Below are 17,757 nucleotides of genomic sequence, written 5' to 3' on the forward strand. Positions count from 1 at the left end.
GACAGTTAACCCTGAACCCAAATTTACTGTCTGAAATAAGGAAAGTGTGAAGGGGAAGAAGAGCTACACACTGAGCCCACGCTCTCCTTCAGGCCTGGACCAGAGGCAGCTGAGCTGGTGCCGTGGCCCGCAGGCTGGTGTGCACTGTGGCCGCTCCCTCCGGGACATCCCAGGTGGGACAGGGGTGGGGGGGCCTGCATGTCCTGCAGCTCCTGGGACTCGCCCTGAGGAAACAATGTCAACAGGTGACCAAAGTTCTTATTGAGAAAGGACATAATTGCACCTTCCCTCAAGATTCAGGCCCTTCAGCAACGCTGGAAGCCCCACAAAATCAGACATCAGCTTGCCTTCGAGCGCAGCTGGGTAACAGCTGCCTCATGAGCAGGGCAAAGGCCAACGCGGAGTTGGAACGAGAAAGTGCATGACTCGACCCGTGGGCACAGCCCCGGCCGGGCCAAGGGGGTCCCGGGTGCAGCCTCCTCCTACCTCAAACTGCGGCCAGTTCATGGACATGCCCGGCCCGTGGTTGGCTCTGAACCACCTCAGGTCCTCCACCGCGTCGGCAGCTTTGAGGCTCTGCTCCAGTTCACGGTAAATGTTTTTGTAGCTAAATCAGAAAGAAGCGTGACTCTTGGAAGGCAGGGACGGCCACACTCATCCCAGCCCAGTGCCTGCCACAACAGGCACCGAGGTCTGCAGCCTCCACAGCTGACTTCACACTGGACCAGGACTCCCTGCCCTGGCTCGGCTGGGTGGTCATCCCGCCTCAACATGCACAGATGACCACCACCAACAATGGCGTGGAAGCCACAGCTCTGGCTTCTAACAAGCCAGTTTCAATCACCAGGGGGCAAGGTGGCTTTGTTCTGTACCGGGTAATACAGAAAACACTGGCATCTGGGCCACACAGGCCACTAATCCGGGTGGTCCCACTTAACCAGCTCCAGAATCCAGTGTCGGGAAAGTTCCTCTTCATCCCTTCAGAAGTGGGGACGCCTCCTGCTGGACAGCTCACAGCAGCTCACTTTCCTAAGAAGCTGACCACGTTGAGCAGGAGTATGTGTCACTATGGGTCGTATTTTTCACTCCTAACCTTTATGGCTGGAAGTCATTTACGCTCCCTAGACCTCAGTTTCCTCCTCCGTGGAGTGGGCACAATACCATCTATTATGGGTTGAATCCAAAAGATGTTGAAGTCCTAACTAACCCCCAGCACCTCTTTGGACACAGCGTCTTTACAGAGGAAATCAAGTTAAAATTAGGTCATTAGGGTGGGCCCTAATCTATGGACATCGTTTTATAAAAAAGGGGGGATTTGGGCACAGCCACGGAGAGGGAAGACTGTGAGAGGCCACCTTGAGAGAAGACGGCCATGTGACTGAGGTGATGGTCTACAGCCTAGGAAGGCTGAGGGCTGACAGCAGACACAAGCTGGAATCGGCAGGAAGACCCCAGCTAGACCTGCTGGGGGAGCCTGCCCTGCGACACCTGGGCTGTAGACTTCCAGCTCCAGGAGAGAGAACAGACTCGTGATGAGGGAAACACCAGTTTGTGTATTTTGTTACAGCAGCCCAAGACACTACGACACCATCTACTGGCCAGAGTGGCTTGGAGGGCTGAGCAAGGCCAGCATGCCAACCTAGGACAAGCACTCACACAAGCACTCACGTGTGGGAGTTATTCTACACAGAGAGGAGCCCAGCCCTGCCCCAGCCAGCTGTGTGGCCTCAGGCAAGTCACTTAACCTCACCCAGCCTCAGCCGCCTCGGCAATAAGACAATGCCACCTACTTTATAGACTGTCATAAAGATGAATTAAATGGTGGCAGGGTAGCTGTGCAATAATTTTTGCTTTTGTTGTTTTATACAGAAGGAGACACAGGGAACATAATTTCCTGGTAACAAGCCCTGCTCTGTGGATGGCAGAAGTCTATGTCCAGGGTTGCCCAGACCTCTGCCTGAACAAAGGCATCATGGGACCAGAGACAGGGAAGTGCAGAAAAAGCTTCCCAGTCTCCCAGCACAATTCAGATCTGAGTCTCCGAGGGGCTGTGCTGTCCGGGCCTAGGACCACTGAGAAGTCTAGGACCGAGCTGGCAGCCAGCTAGTCTGGACAGAGAGGACTTATAAGGGGCCTCAAGGTCAGACCGTCATGGGGGCAGGGCACGCCAGCCCGGAAATGCTGCACTTGCACCGGGCTGACTTCAAATCCACCACCTATAGCCAGTCCGAGCCGCAGCCCTCCCCGTGCGTAGACCCAGTGCTGCACACAGAGCTGGTAGAGCAGCCCCTCATTGTGCGGAACGGGGCCGGGGGGCTCAGGCCAGTGACCAGCTGCTGCGAGCAGCGGCGACAGGCTCAGCAGAGGGGCTCGCCCTGGGCAGGGGAACTTCACCTGACCAACCACTGCCACCCCATATCTGGAGACCAGTGACTGAGCTTTGCTCGAAAGCAACCTTCCGCTGACTTCACTGTGACGTGCTCTGTGGCTAACAGGACCCACCTGGACACATTGGACAGGTCTAGGTGCTTCTGAACCTCGAGCAGAACTTCCCGGAAGAAGCGCAGGCGCTTCTCTTCAAACTGCTGGCACTGCTCGAACACCTGCTCCATGTTCTCCATGTACTGGGGGGTGCTCTGGTCCAGCTCCTTCAGGGACTTCTCGTACTTCTCTTTGGTCTACAAGAAAACGCAGACCCCACAGAGGGAGGGTCACCACCAAGAGGAGGCGAGCCAGGCTCTGTGCCACGCGGGTCCTCACGGCCTGAGTCCCTCCCCACCACTTCTGAATTCAGCAGCAGCTGGACTTACTCATCAAGTGGCAATATTACACCAGCCGCTGTGGGTGACTTTTATAAGGAATAAGCACGGTGAGGAGCTGTGACCTGCATCTAAGAAGCACCCCGATCTATTTCCTTTGCACCCCTCAAGTCCCTTGACAGTAGCAGCCTCTCTCTCCCCCAGAGCAAAGCAGACGGAGAGGCTGGAAGCTGGAGGCCAGGCACAGGCCCAGCCCACTTCCCGGGAACTACTCAGTCACAAGCTGCTGGCTCGTGTTTAAGTCTTGGGACCCAGACCTTCCAGGCAGAAGCCCACCTGTACCTGAGGAGCCCTTCATCAACATCCTGTTTGATCTTCTCCCTAATCCACTGCAGGGGGACGGGGGGAGGGCCCCCTTCACAATGGAAGACACGATGGCACCCAGAAGCCACACTACCTGTTCACAGTCTCTTCTTGGCTGAGAGCACCTGCCCCACCACCCAAGCTCCTGCAGCCGCTGCCCACACCTCTTTGGGGCCCTCACTGCTGAGGCTGCCAGAAAAACCCTCCTGCTCCAGGCCCTGAGCTCCCTGCGGCCCAGCGCACCAGCCTCCACCCTCCATGGACTCGCTTCCACACCAGAGCAATCACTCTAAACGGCCTGGTCCTGGTCCGCCACACCTCTGCCCCCCCTTCTTGCAGTGGTTCCGTCAGCAGCATCTCAAGCTCCTTACTTTGCCTGATTCTCAAGGCCATTGGCAATTTGGTCCTCAAAACCCTCCGTATCAGCTCATACATCAGCTCCCACTGGGCCATTCACACCTCCCTGTCCTGCACAAGCGTTCTTTCCCGCTCTCTGCCCACAGCCACCCCAGCTGCCCAGCACCCTACCCCCGAGCTCTGGAGAGGCCCTCTGAGGACAGGAATGCGTGTGACTGTGTATCCTTCTCTCCACCCAGGCAGCCAAGCAGCAGCAGAGGCTCCCGTGTGCCAGATACACAAGCGGGAGAGGCGGTGCCCTCACCACGGGAAGAGATGTGCATGATTTACCTTAAGGACATCTTGTTTGCACTTTTCTACTTTGTCTTGCAACTTCTTAAGCTGTTCAGGGTTCAGGGATGGGTCCACTTTGCTATTGCTCTCTCGTGATATCGCTAACTTCTCCTCTTTGCATGCTGCATGGTAGGCTTTCTTTGCTGCTTCTACCTGCAGGGAGAAGGAGTTCCTGAACCTCGGGATTCTGAAAGGTCAAAATCCTCACCCGAGGCTACAGAGACCCTGGGAAGTGCTTGTGCTCTCAAGAAGCGAGGGAAGCGCAGGGACAGAGCTGTGTGTTCAGTATCACTACACGCCGTTATGACAGAGGGCCCCATTCAACAGACATTGACCGGTGCCTGCTTGGAGCCAGGCGCTGTCCTAGGCACCAGAATGAGGTATGGCACCAACAAAGGACCTGGGCATTCATGGGGCTTACGGTCTAGCTGGGGAGGCAACTATAAGAAATAGTTCAAGTTCAGGGTAAATTAGTAGGTGATAAGTGCCAAGGAGGAGAAGAAAGCAAGGAAGAGAGATGGGAAGCCAGTAGTGGAGCTGGGCATGGAGAAAGCCACCCAGATGACATGGAGCAAGAATTAAGGGGGGTGGGGGGTTGGCCACCTGAGGGAAGAGCATGCCCAGCAGCGAGAACAGCAAACGCAGAGAAAGCTTCACAAGAGAAACCTAACACAAGAGAGGAGGTAACATTGGAAGGCGGGGTCACGGGCCACACTTCCCACTGGCCATTGTTTAGCCACACACACACACACACACACACACACACACGCACATAGGTGCTGACGACATATGTATAACTCATTTAACGGAAGCTTCCTTACTTGAGCCAGTCATGGATTTCATTTTAGAGATGAGCTTGCAACCACGGCCACATGAGGGGGATAGTGCCATTACAAATGAGGCCAGGGACAGAGAGGAAGCGACAAAAGCCAAGACACAGAGAAAAGAAAGGAAGACTGTAGTTCCCACCAGGATACGCAGGTGAGGGAGTGATTCTGAGGAGGAGGGCGCAACTCCTGAGAAGAGCCAGGGGAGTGGGAGGGGGAGGAAGTGGCACCTATACCCCAGAGGAAGGGGTTGGCCAGGGTGTGTGTGTGGGGCGGGGGGGGGGGGGGGGGGGGGAGGGGGGGGCCTGCAAGTGCTGAGGGCGGGGAGGGGCGTGTGTATGTCTGAAAGCCTCCAGCGAGCCAAGGCTGAACAAGACTAAAGACTAAGTGGCTTCGGTTGCTCCTTTCAGAAAAACAAACTCAGTATCATTTTCAAATTTGAGAGAAAAACACATATAAGAGAAAAAAAAGTTTTAAACCAATCCTTTCTACTAGCCCAAATCTCTCTAGCAGACAATTCCCAGGCTGGGGCAAGTACTGCTAGTGGATAAGAGTTTGGGTTTTGAGCTTTATCAGCAGTATCTGATCCTCAGTGTCCTGACTGTAAAATGGGTTGATAAGGATTAAATTGAAGTCTGGAACTTGGGTAAATATTAGCCACTAAGGGCTTATGGCCTGAGGGGTGGACCTTTATTTCTGATGCTAACAAACGCAGGAATTCCTGAGTGTGGGGGGAGCACTGCTGGTAGGGAGGACTAGGGCCACAGGTCCCAGCCAGGAGCACAGGTCTGCAGGGGGCGGGGAAGGGACCTGCGGGAGGGAAGGGAGCTGCAGGAGGGAAGGGACCTGCGGGAGGGAAGGGACCTGTGGGAGGGTGCACCTCTTTCAGCTTCTTGGCCCAGGGCTTCTGTGCTTTCCGAAAGCCGTCCTCGGCTTCTTTGGTCTCCTTAAAGCCCCCCATCATCTGCTTGTGAAAGGCCTCCTTCTGCCAGTTCTTGATCTTCTCGAAGTCCTCGTTCATCAGGGAGGCCTTCACCTCCAGGTGCAGCTCGCTCACCTTCTCCGCCTCGGACATGACGGCCATCCAGGCCTTCTCCACCGTCCCGTACTGAGGCCCTGCACAGGAGAGAAGCTGGTGGTCACTTGTCCCCGTGGGGCGGACAGGCCCTCCAGGGGACTTCCTGTCAGTCTCTCCCCGCTGCCAGGGAGTTGGGGCCAGCAGCCTGGCTGTCTGGCCAGGAGGCTTCCTTGTGGTTGTTTCAGATACTGTCCTCTCAGCGGCTGTTCCTTTTTCAGTTCCTGGGATGATGAAAAGAATAAGGAACTGAAGCTGAATCAGCTCGGCCATTCTTTTGCTAGGGAACTTGAGAGATAAAATATATTTCCTTTTTGAAGTCACTGGGCTCTTCAGAAACTCAAATTTCTGCTGTTTTAATTTATGTAAGGCTGGCTGTTGGGGGAGGGGCCTTGGGCAGAACTGACCTCTCTCCCAGGACACTTCCCTCTGGGGGGCTCCTCAGCACTGTGGCCCCTTCTCCTGGGCCACACGCTCTCCCTCCCAGGGATGAGGCAGGACCTGTCAATCACTCCCAGGAAGAGCCGGCCTGTGCCCTCAGCAGAGCAGAAGCTCTGTCTTGGGGGAGGAAAGAGTCGGAGGCAGGAACCTGCTCCGGTCAGATGGAAATCTCTAGATAGTGGGGTGGGGTGCCTGAGTCAGGAAGGAAATGACAAGCGGCCTGTCATTTTGAGGATGTGGGGTGGCATGAGGTGAGGGAGGGAGAAAGGCAGAGCTGGGGATGAACATGGACGCCCCAGGTCCTGTCCTCAAGGCACTCCCAGGGGACAATGACTGTGTGAGCTGGGTGATGACAGAGGCACTGGTGGGGCAGGGGGAACCTCTAATCCCTGGCGTCTATGAAAACTGCAGCTCCCTGTCCTGCCTAGATCCGCAACGCCGGGCAGGATCCACAAGGTGAGGGGCAAGTGCTCTGTGACCCTCGAGCTCCGAGGGACCGAGGGATTGTGCCGACAGCTGGATCCTGAGAGGCAGAAACAAATGACAACAGCTACATTTACTGAGGGATTGGGCCCATCCCTGGCTACGCCTCCTCCATGAACAGCCACTCCACTGGTCCAGACCCTGGGAGCCCTGCCCTCCTGAACCCCGACCCTCCAGGACCCCTGACCCAGGTGCCCTGGTTGGCACCTTCGAGGACAGCGGTCATGGTAGAAGAACCTGAGAAACACACCCTGAGAAGCTCCTACCCCCCCCCGCTCTGTCCTAGGAAACCCTGGACCAGTCAAGTGCCCTCTACTGCTGGGAAGTGTGCTGAGCACAATCCATGTCCACAGCAGCCTTCTGTCACTAAGCTCCAGAATCTTCTGTTTGGCTAGGGAGGGAGAGAGGCAAAACCTGTTATTCCATTAAAATTCAAAACTGGCCCTAGCCGGTTTGGCTCAGCGGACAGAGCATCGGCCTGTGGACTGAAGGGTCCCGGGTTCGATTCCGGCCAAAGGCACATGTCTGGGTTGTGGGCTCGGTCCCCAGTAGGGGGCGTGCAGGAGGCGGCCAATCAATGATTCTCTCTCATCATTGATGTTTCTATCTCTCTCTCCCTCTCCCTTCCTCTCTGAAATCAATAAAGAAATACATATTTAAAAATAAATAAATAAATAAAATTCAAAACTGAAGCCCTGCTGGATGTCACTATCCAGCCCCGCCTGACTCACTCCATGGCCGGGCTCACACCTCAACAGCTCTCAGGGCCAGAAGCTCGGTGCTGAGTGGCCAGGCTTCTGCTCGGAAGGGAGTTTTCTCAAGTGTGGGCCCCTGGGAGCTGTTCTGCGTTAAACTGGCAAGTGCAGCATCCGTGGGAGACTCAGATGCTCTCCCCAGAGCAGTCCTGCCGTGAGGAGAGGAAATCTCAGGCAGCCTCTGCTGCTGGGGGACAGCACCCTGCTGCTCTCCCAAAGGAATCACAGCCCCAGAACTGCAAGACGCACTCCTGCCCACTTTCTTATAAGAGGAAACCGGCGCAGAGAGGTCACCGATTTGCCCAGAGCTGTCCTGGGCAGGGGCCTCCCTACCCTTCTCCACGAGCTGCCTCCAGCGCCGGGCCCACTCGGTGAGCTGCTGCGCATACGCCTTCTCGATGCGCGCCCGCTCATGCAGGCAGTTCATGAGGTCGCTGCACAGGCGGTGGCCATCGTCGATGCGCTTCACGGTCCGCTTGTAGTTGCCGACCTAGGAGACAGAAGCAAGCACGCTGGGAGGCTTGGGGTTCTGGGCAGCAGCCCACCTGCCAGAGCCTCTGGGAGTAGGATAGCCTGGCCCTCACTGCTGTTCCAGCAGCCTCCATGCCGACCAGGCTCCCCAAGGCCCATCCCGCTCCCATTTGAAAGGCATCCCCACATCATTAGATGACAAGCTCCCGCTTTCACTTAACCAGCAGGAACATACAAAACAGCCATTCGAAGCTTCTCAATGTCCACGTGGCCAGTGTCCCTGCTCTGGCCTATGGGTCAGGGAGGGAGACAGACCAGCTCAGGGATGGCTATGATGGAGGGAAGTGAGGGGCTTAAGGCACCTGGGGGGGGGGGCATCTTATGTAGACTGAGGGGCCAGGGAGAGCTTTCCAGAGTAGGTGATGACTAACTGGAGAGATTTAAAATAATAATAATGTTTTAGTAACTCATAGTAAAATGATCTTACATTACAGATTTTTGGCTAAAGGCCTTTGATCATCATGGGTATAAACAGGTGTCTTCTGCCTTGTTGTCATCACTTGCCGGATTATTATTGCCTCCCATCATAGCAATCAACACTATTTCCCACTTACTGAGCACCTACTATGTGCCAAACACCACAATAGGTGTACTACACCTCCAAATACTGCCACCACCGTAACAAGCAGGAATAACTGTCCCCGCTTTAAGATGAAGAGACCAAGGCTTAGAGAAGTCGCATCGTTTGCCAAGATCCCACAGTTGCAGACCCTTCTCTGCTTGGACAAGGACTAAGGTGAGCTTTGGTCACTTTTTCTCATATGTTAAAGGAGAGACTAGCTCATCTAAATTGTAAATAATAAACGGATAATTGAGAAAATTCTAGTGGCTAATTTGGAGGGATAATCAGGTGTTCAATGTTTCATTCTTTGAGCTGCTGGCTTGAAAGGGCACTGCGTAGCTCATCCTGGACACCAGAAATACCTGGTTCCTGGAGAAAATGGGGCAGAAAAACCATGTATTGTATTTTCAACCCCTTTCTCCCTGTCTTCAAAAACCCCAGCCAACCTTCTGCCAGTTATAGCATTTCTAAGTCTCTGTCTGGCTGATCATGCTCGTACTTCACCCCTGCTGAGAGTGAATCTGGAAGCTCCTGGAGAACAGGGTCCCACTCCTGCAGAAAAGGGTACGGTCCTCAGGCTGCAGAGACCAGCGGCACTGCTGTTCACTTCTGATTTATGCACAGTGCGGCTACCAGCGCCTCTCCTACCCCGAGCCTGGCTAACCGGGTGAAGAAGGGGTTCTGAGGCGTGGCGGGAGGAGCCTGGGAAGGCACAGAACGCAGGCCTGCATGGAGATGGGCAATGAGGGGAGGGACTGAGATGTCGCGCTCCCATGGGGCCAGAAGCCCTGGAAGTCAGGTGGCCTGGCAGCCTTCCCCAGAGGCCACTGAGATTTACACCAGGCACTTGTGTTATTGTTTATTAATTATTGTATTATTTCCCCCCACAGTCCCCCAGCCCAGGCCTGCCTGGCTGTCAGCCCTCAGTCAGGGAAGCAGGTGAGCAGCTCGCCAACACACACAGGCTGAACCCGAGCTTTCAGACCTACCCTTCAGCAGCCCCTTTTTAGGAAGGCGAAAGCGAGCATTTCACAACCAGTTGGAAGTGACATCACATGTTCACTTCCCATTGAAAGAGGGCCTTGTTGTCATTTTGAAATTTACAGCAAGGTGAAAAAAATCACCAACAAAACCCAAGTCAGTGTCGCTGAGCTGGTGGCCAGGAGAGCTGAGAGCATCACGGCCCGTGCGTACCTGACAGTCCCCAGGCAGCCACCACGAGAGCTGGCTTTCATCCCGTCACCAACAATATTCAAACTGGTCACCAACATCAAAACATGTCGGCTCTCCAGAAACCTGCCCATCTCTGACTTTCAAAACCCTTGTAGAAAGATTTACAGAAAAGAAAAGGATGTTTCTTAACAAGGTCCATGTTGGTACAACCCATCAGCACATACAAGGTGAGGAAAGTAGGTTGACAGTTGTAAGTATGTGAAATACAGCTTATTCTTATCCTTGTATTATTATTTATTAATTATTGTACTATTTTCCATTCAAACTGTAAACCTACTTTTGCCCCACCCTGTATTTAAATAACTACTCTTGAAATCTGAAAAGCAGCAAGGAGTTCAGGAAGGATGTTTCCAGAAGCACGTGTTGTATGTTTAAGTGCCGGCACTGTGACCACTGCTGGGCCACGGGGAGAAAGGAGTGCTCAAGGTGACAGGCACTGCAAAGCCATCTATGTCCCTAAGTCCATCTACATTCAGGCTCACCCCTCAGATATCAAGACACTAAAGACAGATGCTCAACACGCGTGTGCCTGGGCACAGGACCACAATGCTCGTCCTCTTGCTTCAGTACTGCCTGGCTGAGGGCGGGGCGGGGCGGGGCGGTATACTGAAGGCAACATCCGAGCTGAACTTTCAAGGACTTTCAAGGAGGCTGGCACATTAATGGGCAAGTAGGAGGCTGGCCACATTGATGGAGAGGCGAGGGAAAGGATTCCAGGCAGAGAACAGTGCTGGCAAAGTGAACAAAGCGTTTCATTTGTGACAAGCTGTGACAGCATGGAGACCTGGGGCACTGTGAGACGTCCACCAGGAATGGAACACGGAACACAGAACGCAGGGCAATGAGCAGAGACTTGGCCAGGGGTCAAGTGCAGCGGGTGCGGTGGGAGGTGGGGTCAGACAGTGAGAAATCTCCAGGGCGGGCCTTCACCCTGAAGGGTGCTGTGCTCAGGCCTGGTGGGCTTCGGGAGGGTGCAGCTCCTGGAGGAAGGTGTGAGAGTGCCTCCTGAGACTGGGGCGCAGCTGTGAGAGGAGAGCTAACACAAGGATAACGTTAGAAAGGGGCGGGGACTGAGTGCCAAAGGCAGGGGGAGGAAAGGGGAGCAGACGGCTGTTGATGGAGTGTCCCATCCTACCTGCCCCAGTTTCAGCTCTGCAAGGCTCAGCTCAGCTTCCCCAGGGCAGCTTCCCTGCTGCCTGCTGTCCCAGCCGGACCACCAGTGCAGAGCACCTGCATCGCCTGCACTTGCACGCAGGCGAGACCAACTCCCCGGCCCGGACTCCTGCTGGCTGGTCCACCCGGGGGCCACGAGGGCCCTTCCGAACACTGCCCCCATGGCCCGCAGTCGCAGCTGGTCCCGCACAGGTAACGATCGTGCATGTTAGCTCCCTGCCGTGCTGGGCTGCAGGCCTCCTGGCAGCAGGTGCCGCACGGTCTCTCCCCAGCAGCAGCATCATAATAGGGCCTGTCCACACCGAGCCGGGCGGGGTGCTGACAGCGCCACAGGAGCCACATCATCGAATCTGTCACAATCCTAGGCAGCGGGTGCTGCTTATGTTTCCATTTTACAGAAAAGGAAACTGGTTTGAAGAAGTGAAGTCACCCATGATCATGCAGCCAGGAGGCAGAGCCCACCTTACAGAGCCTTTCGCAGGCCGAGAGCAGAGAAGGCATAGAGCCAAGATTTAATGGTTGGTATCAGGTCACGTGTGTGCTTCCAACAGATTCAGGGAAGACCACAGAGGTCAGGACTGTCAGGTAGCATGCAGGCCCTGTCCCTGATCCCGCCATGTGCTGGTGAGGCTATCAGGAACCCCAAACCTGAAAACTACTAAAACTGCTTGCTCAAGATGACCTTTATTTTACCCTCAGAACACTCATGCCCTATAACCTGCAACCCTGAGGCCTAAGCACACTGCTCCCTCCACACCTGGAGGCACGTTCAAGGGCAAGCCAGCTGTGCCGAGTGGAGTGGACAGAGCCTGCTGAGACAATAAACCCATTTGTCTTTGCTTTCTTCAGGCAAAAGCAGATGTTCTTGTCTACCGACAGTATGACAGCTAAGAATTAGATGGGAGCCTAAGAGCTTAAATCAATGGCTTGTTAAAACTACTGGATTTAATATATGCTGATAACATATTCTGGCAACTTTCACCTTTCTTTCTTTTTTTTTTAACCAAGCAGCTGCAGGCTTCTGTAATAGCACTGCATTTAGTTACTTCATTTTCCCAGGCGCTTTCTGTCATCAACTGGGTCATTACAGTGATGCTGCCAAACGCGGCTGCAGGAACAGGCATGCCGTGTGCTGAGACCGCATCGCCACAGCAGAGGCCAGGGCTCCCAGCCAGAACCTGTCCCGACATCTGACACCACTTTACATGTTCCCATTCCCTTAACCCTCACATATGCTAGGATGTGGGTATCAGCATCACTCCCACTCTACAGATTGGGAAATTGAGGCAAAGACAAATTAGCAACTTGCCCAAAGCCACATACATGTGAAGTGACAAGACTGGGAGTCAAACCCAGGTCACCTGGCTTCAGAGCACGTGTGTCAACCTGCCCCGCTGCCTGTGTCGGTCTCTCTTGAAGGCCTTGTGTGTGCTCCATCCCCTCCGCATCGCCACCTAGCTCAAGGCAGGTACTGATTAATACCAGAAGCAATGTCATTCCATTAGGAAAAAAATTTTCCCCAAGACTCTAAAGCAGCGGTTCTCAACCTGTGGGTCTCGACCCCTTTGGTGGTCAAACGACCCTTTCACAGGGGTCGCCTAAGACCATCCTGCATATCAGATATTTACATTACGATTCATAACAGTAGCAACATTACAGTTATGAAGTAGCAACGAAAATAATTTTATGGTTGGGTCACAACATGAGGAACTGTATTTAAAGGGCCAGAAGGTTGAGAACCATTGCTCGAAAGGATTCTGTCTATCGTTTGGCTCAGTGGTAAGAATCACGTGGACTTGCATTTCTAAAGGCCAGCCCACCAGGAGCTCCCAGGAAGTCTGCACAGCCACCACTGGCTCCTCAGTGTCCTTCTAAGCTGCACAGCCTTCCTGGGGCCAGCACGCGGGGCCGGCCTGTCTGCGAACAGGGGGCAGAGGGGCAGCCTGAATTCCAGCACTGTTCCACAGGCACCACCAACTGCATCCTGTGACCTCCAGTTCTAACACAGCTCCATCCAGTTTCACCATCAACGTCCCCTAGGCAGTGGGAGTGCACCTGACAATGCCAGGAAGCCGCTGCTGCCCACAGGCCGGGACACACCCGTGACTCTGTCGTCGCCCCTGTCAGAAATGTTCTGCCTTCTAAGAAATGTTCCCTCAGAATATGTGCCTCTCTGGCTACTGAAATTTGAGCTCTGGCCCAGATACCCTCCAGGAAGGTGCTATCACCTACGGGGCAGGGACAGAGGGCACTGGCACCCCTGTGCTATTTCATTTACTCTGATCCCACGAAAGCCAGCTACCCTCCTTGAGGGTAGGGACTCAGACTGCCACATTCCTTGTTGGGCCTACCACACAGTAGGTGATCAATAAACACATACTTTTAATAAAATGAAGTATTCAGCTAAAAGTTAATATTGAGCTTTTCCCCAATACATAGGAAAGAAAAGTGTGGATAAAAGTTTGAGCTCCTGGCCCATCTTTTCTAAACTTGGCCACCTGTGATCACTTATCTATTAGTCTATAATATCAGATGGTATTTGATGTCAGACAAAATTATACACTTAATTATTCTAAGTTTATACAACTCCTTTGTGCTCATGCCCAGTGAGACCCAGGCCATCATCCTCACCTTCTGCACCACTAGAGCCTCCAGGGTCAGAAAAGCACCCACGTGGCAGCCAATGTCTGCATTCTCACTTCATCCTGGCTGCCTCCCTCAAAGGCCAGTATCATCCCCTCTTTACAGATGAAAAGCCTGAGGCTCATAGTGTCAAGCAACTTGCCCAAGGTCACACAGCTAGTAAGGGCACAGCTAGGATCAAACCTAGATATTTTCATTTTTTAAAAAATATATATATTTTAAATATATTTTTATTGACTTCAGAAAGGAAGGGAGAGGGAGAGAGATAGAAACATCAATGATGAGAGAGAATCATTGATGGGCTGCCTCCTGCATATCCCCTAACTGGGGATCGAGCCCGCAACCCAGGCATGTGCCCTTGACAGGGATCGAAACTGGGACCCTTCAGTCCACAGGCCGACGCTCTATCCACTGAGCCAAACCAGCTAGGGCAGAACCTAGATCTTTTCAACTGCAAAGCCAGTGCTCTTTCCATGAAACCCATGGCTACAGGGAAAGTTACAGGGGTTTTACCATGAGAATAAAATTTGATCAAAAAAGGACTTTCCTTCAAACAGCAGGCAGGAAAAGTATGACTACCAAAACCACAAAATAATCTAATCAGGAAGGGAGTTCCTCATAGGCTCAGACAGACAGGAAGATGCTCCAACCAGCTTCAGGGCAGTGTGTTTAGCCCTCTGGCCATTTGCCTGCACTGGCCAGCATATCACATCACCGCCGTCTGTTTTTCTACGCAAAACTGCCTTTCAGGCTAAGCCCAGTGATTTGTATATCTCACTCTAAGTCATACATGGTTGAACATGAAAAGGAAGATCAGAGAATGGACAAACTGACAAGACCTCTAAAGCACCTGACTTTTCCAGCAAGGCAGCTTCACTGACAGCTTAGCCATCCTGTTGCCATCCAAATCTGACCACAAATGCCTGGCTGGTTTGGGGGTATGTTTACCCCCCTACCCCCACCCCACCCCCTACACACAGTCCTGGCAGGCAGGCATCAGCCTGATTTCTGTACCATGGGGGGAAAGCCTGGGCATTACCTCCCAGAAGCTGTCGCTGGACACTTCTACTCCAACGGAATCATCATAAGTGACAGACATCTCTCTGAAGGGTGAGGGAGCAGCAGGTCAACTGCAGACACTCCAAATCGGAAGACAAACCTACAAGAAAAACATATCATTGTGATTTTGAACTCCCAAGGTAAAAGCAAGCCATCCCCATTGAAGATTTCCATTTCCAGCATTGCCTGCATACAAAACAGTCTAAAATGTTTCCTTTAGTTGGGAGAAGGTCCATAAACTCATGTGTATTTCACATTAACAAGTAAACCTCCTCAACATCCTGCTGGAGAGCTAGAAGAGCTTTCAGAACAGTTTGTGTTCTGAGATCAACAGATTGATGCCTTCACTAAACACTCTTGCTCATCCCTTGGAGAACGAGACACAGAACACATGAGGAGAGCAGCAAATGAGGGCGGAGCCCTTGCATCTCTGGGCTCACTCTGTCCCAGCCTGCCCTAGCCATCCAGCGGAGAGGATGGGTAAAGTGTGAGTGGAAATAATCCCACCTTTGACATGACTCTCCACTCTGCACAGGGTTCCAGCACATTCTGACTGTGCCAGGCACTGTCCTCCCCCACCCAGGGCTGACTCATCTCAGCCACTGAAACCCCAAATTCAGACCAATTTCTTTGGACACCATCTGTGTGAGGGTCAGCTACACAGAGTAAAGACGAACAAGCGAAAGTGACCGTGCCTGAGTGCAGATGCAGTGTTCTCAACCCAGCAAGGGTCAAGGGGCAGTTGCTCCCCTGCTGGAGGGAAGAAGCTGAAGCACACTCGGAAGCACAGACCACTGCGATGGAATGACCTGTCCCCAGGGATGAGACACCACCTTCCTTTCCATCACCCTGTGTTCAGATCACACAGCCAGATCCAAAACTCTAACCACAGAGTCAGGATTCAAAGCCTCAGCTTCGTGACAGCAGGGAGCAGGTGGGGTGGGCAGGCAGAATGCCCTACACTGCTACACCTGCAGGCGCAAGGCTTGGTTTGTTCTAGGTCCTTTACTTATGTTATCACATCTAATCCTCATGATTCTCTGTGAGATAGTCTAGAGCAGCGGTTCTCAACCTGTGGGTCACAACCCCTTTGGGGGTCGAACGACCCTTTCACAGGGGTCGCCTAAGACCATCGGAAAACACATATATAATTACATATTGTTTTTGTGATTAATCACTATGCTTTAATTATATTCAATTTGTAACAGTGAAAATACATCCTGCATATCAGATATTTACATTACGATTCATAACAGTAGCAAAATTAGTTATGAAGTAGCAACAACAATTATTTTGTGGTTGGGGGGTCACCACAACATGAGGAACTGTATTAAAGGGCCGCGGCATCAGGAAGGTTGAGAAGCGCTGGTCTAGAGCCACAGTAAGGAATACAGGCTCTAGAGTCAGGCTTCCTGGGCTCCAATCCTAAATCCATTACTCACTGTCTGGGCAGCAGAGGGCAAGTTACCCGACCTCTCTACGCCTCAACGGCTTTATCTGCAAAAGACAGACAATAAGTAAATCAGAACTGCTGAGAGGGTCAGATGAGGCAACACATACAAGGGCTTAGAAACAATACATGGCCCATAGTAAGTACTATGGACATAGTAAATAATAATGTGATTATTATTCAACTAGAGGCCTGGTGCATGAATTTGTACACAGGTGGGGTCCGGCCAGTGGGGGCGGCGGGGGGGGGGGGGGGGGGGGGGTTAGCTAGCCGGCCGACCCCGCCCCCTGGTCAAACTTCTGGTCAAGGGGACAATTTGCATATTGGCCTTTTATTATATAGGATAGTAACTGTTATTAGTATTACTAGCATTACTTTGGTCTATACCAGTGATGGCGAACCTATGCCACGCGTGTCAGAGGTGACACGTGAACTCATTTTTTTGGTTGATTTTTCTTTGTTAAATGGCATTTAAATATATACAATAAATATCAAAAATATAAATCTTTGTTTTACTATGGTTGCAAATATCAAAAAATTTCTACATGTGACATGGCACCAGAGTTAAGTTAGGGTTTTTCAAAATGCTGACACGCCGAGCTCAAAAGGTCCACCATCACTGGTCTATACTTTACAGTTGAAAAAACTGATGCTTGGAGAAGTAACTTGCCCAAGGTTCGCCCAAGTAATGAATGATAGAGACCAGCATTTGACACCAACTCTGCCTGTTTGCTAAGGTAACATCATGTCTCCGATTTAAAGAAGATCTATAACCTCAGATCTACTTGCTAGTTAAGAGGGTTTAATCTGGTGGAGCTTCCAAAGGTAAACACAGCACTCTGTGCCCAATGAATTCAAAGACAGATTATGGTACTTCAAAGCCACAGCTATAATGCACGCAAGTATAACTAGGCAGTCATATCGTTGCCACCCACACACTCGTACTGACAGCACGCTGACTGAATCTCTGCTCTGTCATCACAGGGGCAGTGTGGCATCAACCACAGGGCTACCACAAAGGCCTGACAGGCCACCTGCCTGGGCCATCGTACCACCTTGTTTCATAGCATCCCCTTTTCCATAGAATCCTGTGCTCTGAGTCAGAGCCCTCCTTGAAGCACCCAGCCTGCATTTGCAGCAGCAGAAAGTCGTCTACCCAGCACACCTGGTCTCTGCTCCAGGCTCCTCAGGGAATATCTGGGCGTTTGGCTCAGGCAAGTCTCAAAGTGGTCCAATCAAGCGGCTGGCTGGCTGTCGGGCCAGCTCCAGGGAGCAGTTACAGGGAGGAAGGGCACCTGCTCTGGATGGAGAAAAGCTCAGAGGAATTCCTTTCTGCCTGGGTTCAGCCACGGTTTAGATACTAATGGAAGATCAGTTCTGCACAAGATTTATTAATTAATAGAAGAACATAATTTTTAAAATTGTATATCATCAGTCAACAGTGGCCTGAACGAAAAGTATACTGTCAGTCACCAGTGACTGACGAGGTCCGGACGGAAAGTATAGTGTCAGTCACCAGCGACTCACATGGCACTTAACGTGTTAAGCATCCTTTGAAGCACAATGTTACCTATATTCAACAACCTCATTTATTTTTCATTAACAGTCCCATGAGGTAGGTATTTTTATTTCCTTTCCACAGATGAGAAACTAAAGATCAAGTAACTTGCTTAAGATTATAAATGGTGAGATCAAGAATCAAAACCAGGTTCT

General features: G+C 52.2%; 1 protein-coding gene across 6 annotated transcripts in view; it reads right to left on the bottom strand.

Annotated features, from left to right (window-relative positions):
• PACSIN2 (protein kinase C and casein kinase substrate in neurons 2) overlaps nt 1-17,757 on the bottom strand; it is a 114,648-nt gene that overhangs the window by 7,940 nt on the left and 88,951 nt on the right. For 5 of the 6 annotated variants that reach the window (XM_070411254.1, XM_070411255.1, XM_070411249.1 and 2 more), the window contains 6 exons: nt 14,575-14,694; nt 7,727-7,883; nt 5,520-5,755; nt 3,810-3,965; nt 2,503-2,678; nt 487-607 (listed from right to left, as the gene is read on the bottom strand). In XM_070411254.1, the coding sequence (XP_070267355.1) occupies nt 487-607; nt 2,503-2,678; nt 3,810-3,965; nt 5,520-5,755; nt 7,727-7,883; nt 14,575-14,634 (906 nt within the window). In that variant the 5' untranslated portion in view covers nt 14,635-14,694. Of the gene's footprint in view, nt 1-486; nt 608-2,502; nt 2,679-3,809; nt 3,966-5,519; nt 5,756-7,726; nt 7,884-14,574; nt 14,695-16,036; nt 16,092-17,757 lie in introns of all 6 variants that reach the window. The other variant, XM_070411253.1, reaches the window with a different exon arrangement.

Source organism: Myotis yumanensis, unplaced genomic scaffold (genome assembly GCF_028538775.1).
Source record: "Myotis yumanensis isolate MYYU_CA2020_CCGP unplaced genomic scaffold, mMyoYum1.0.hap1 SCAF_3, whole genome shotgun sequence".
In the NCBI taxonomy this organism is placed as follows: Eukaryota; Metazoa; Chordata; class Mammalia; order Chiroptera; family Vespertilionidae; genus Myotis; species Myotis yumanensis.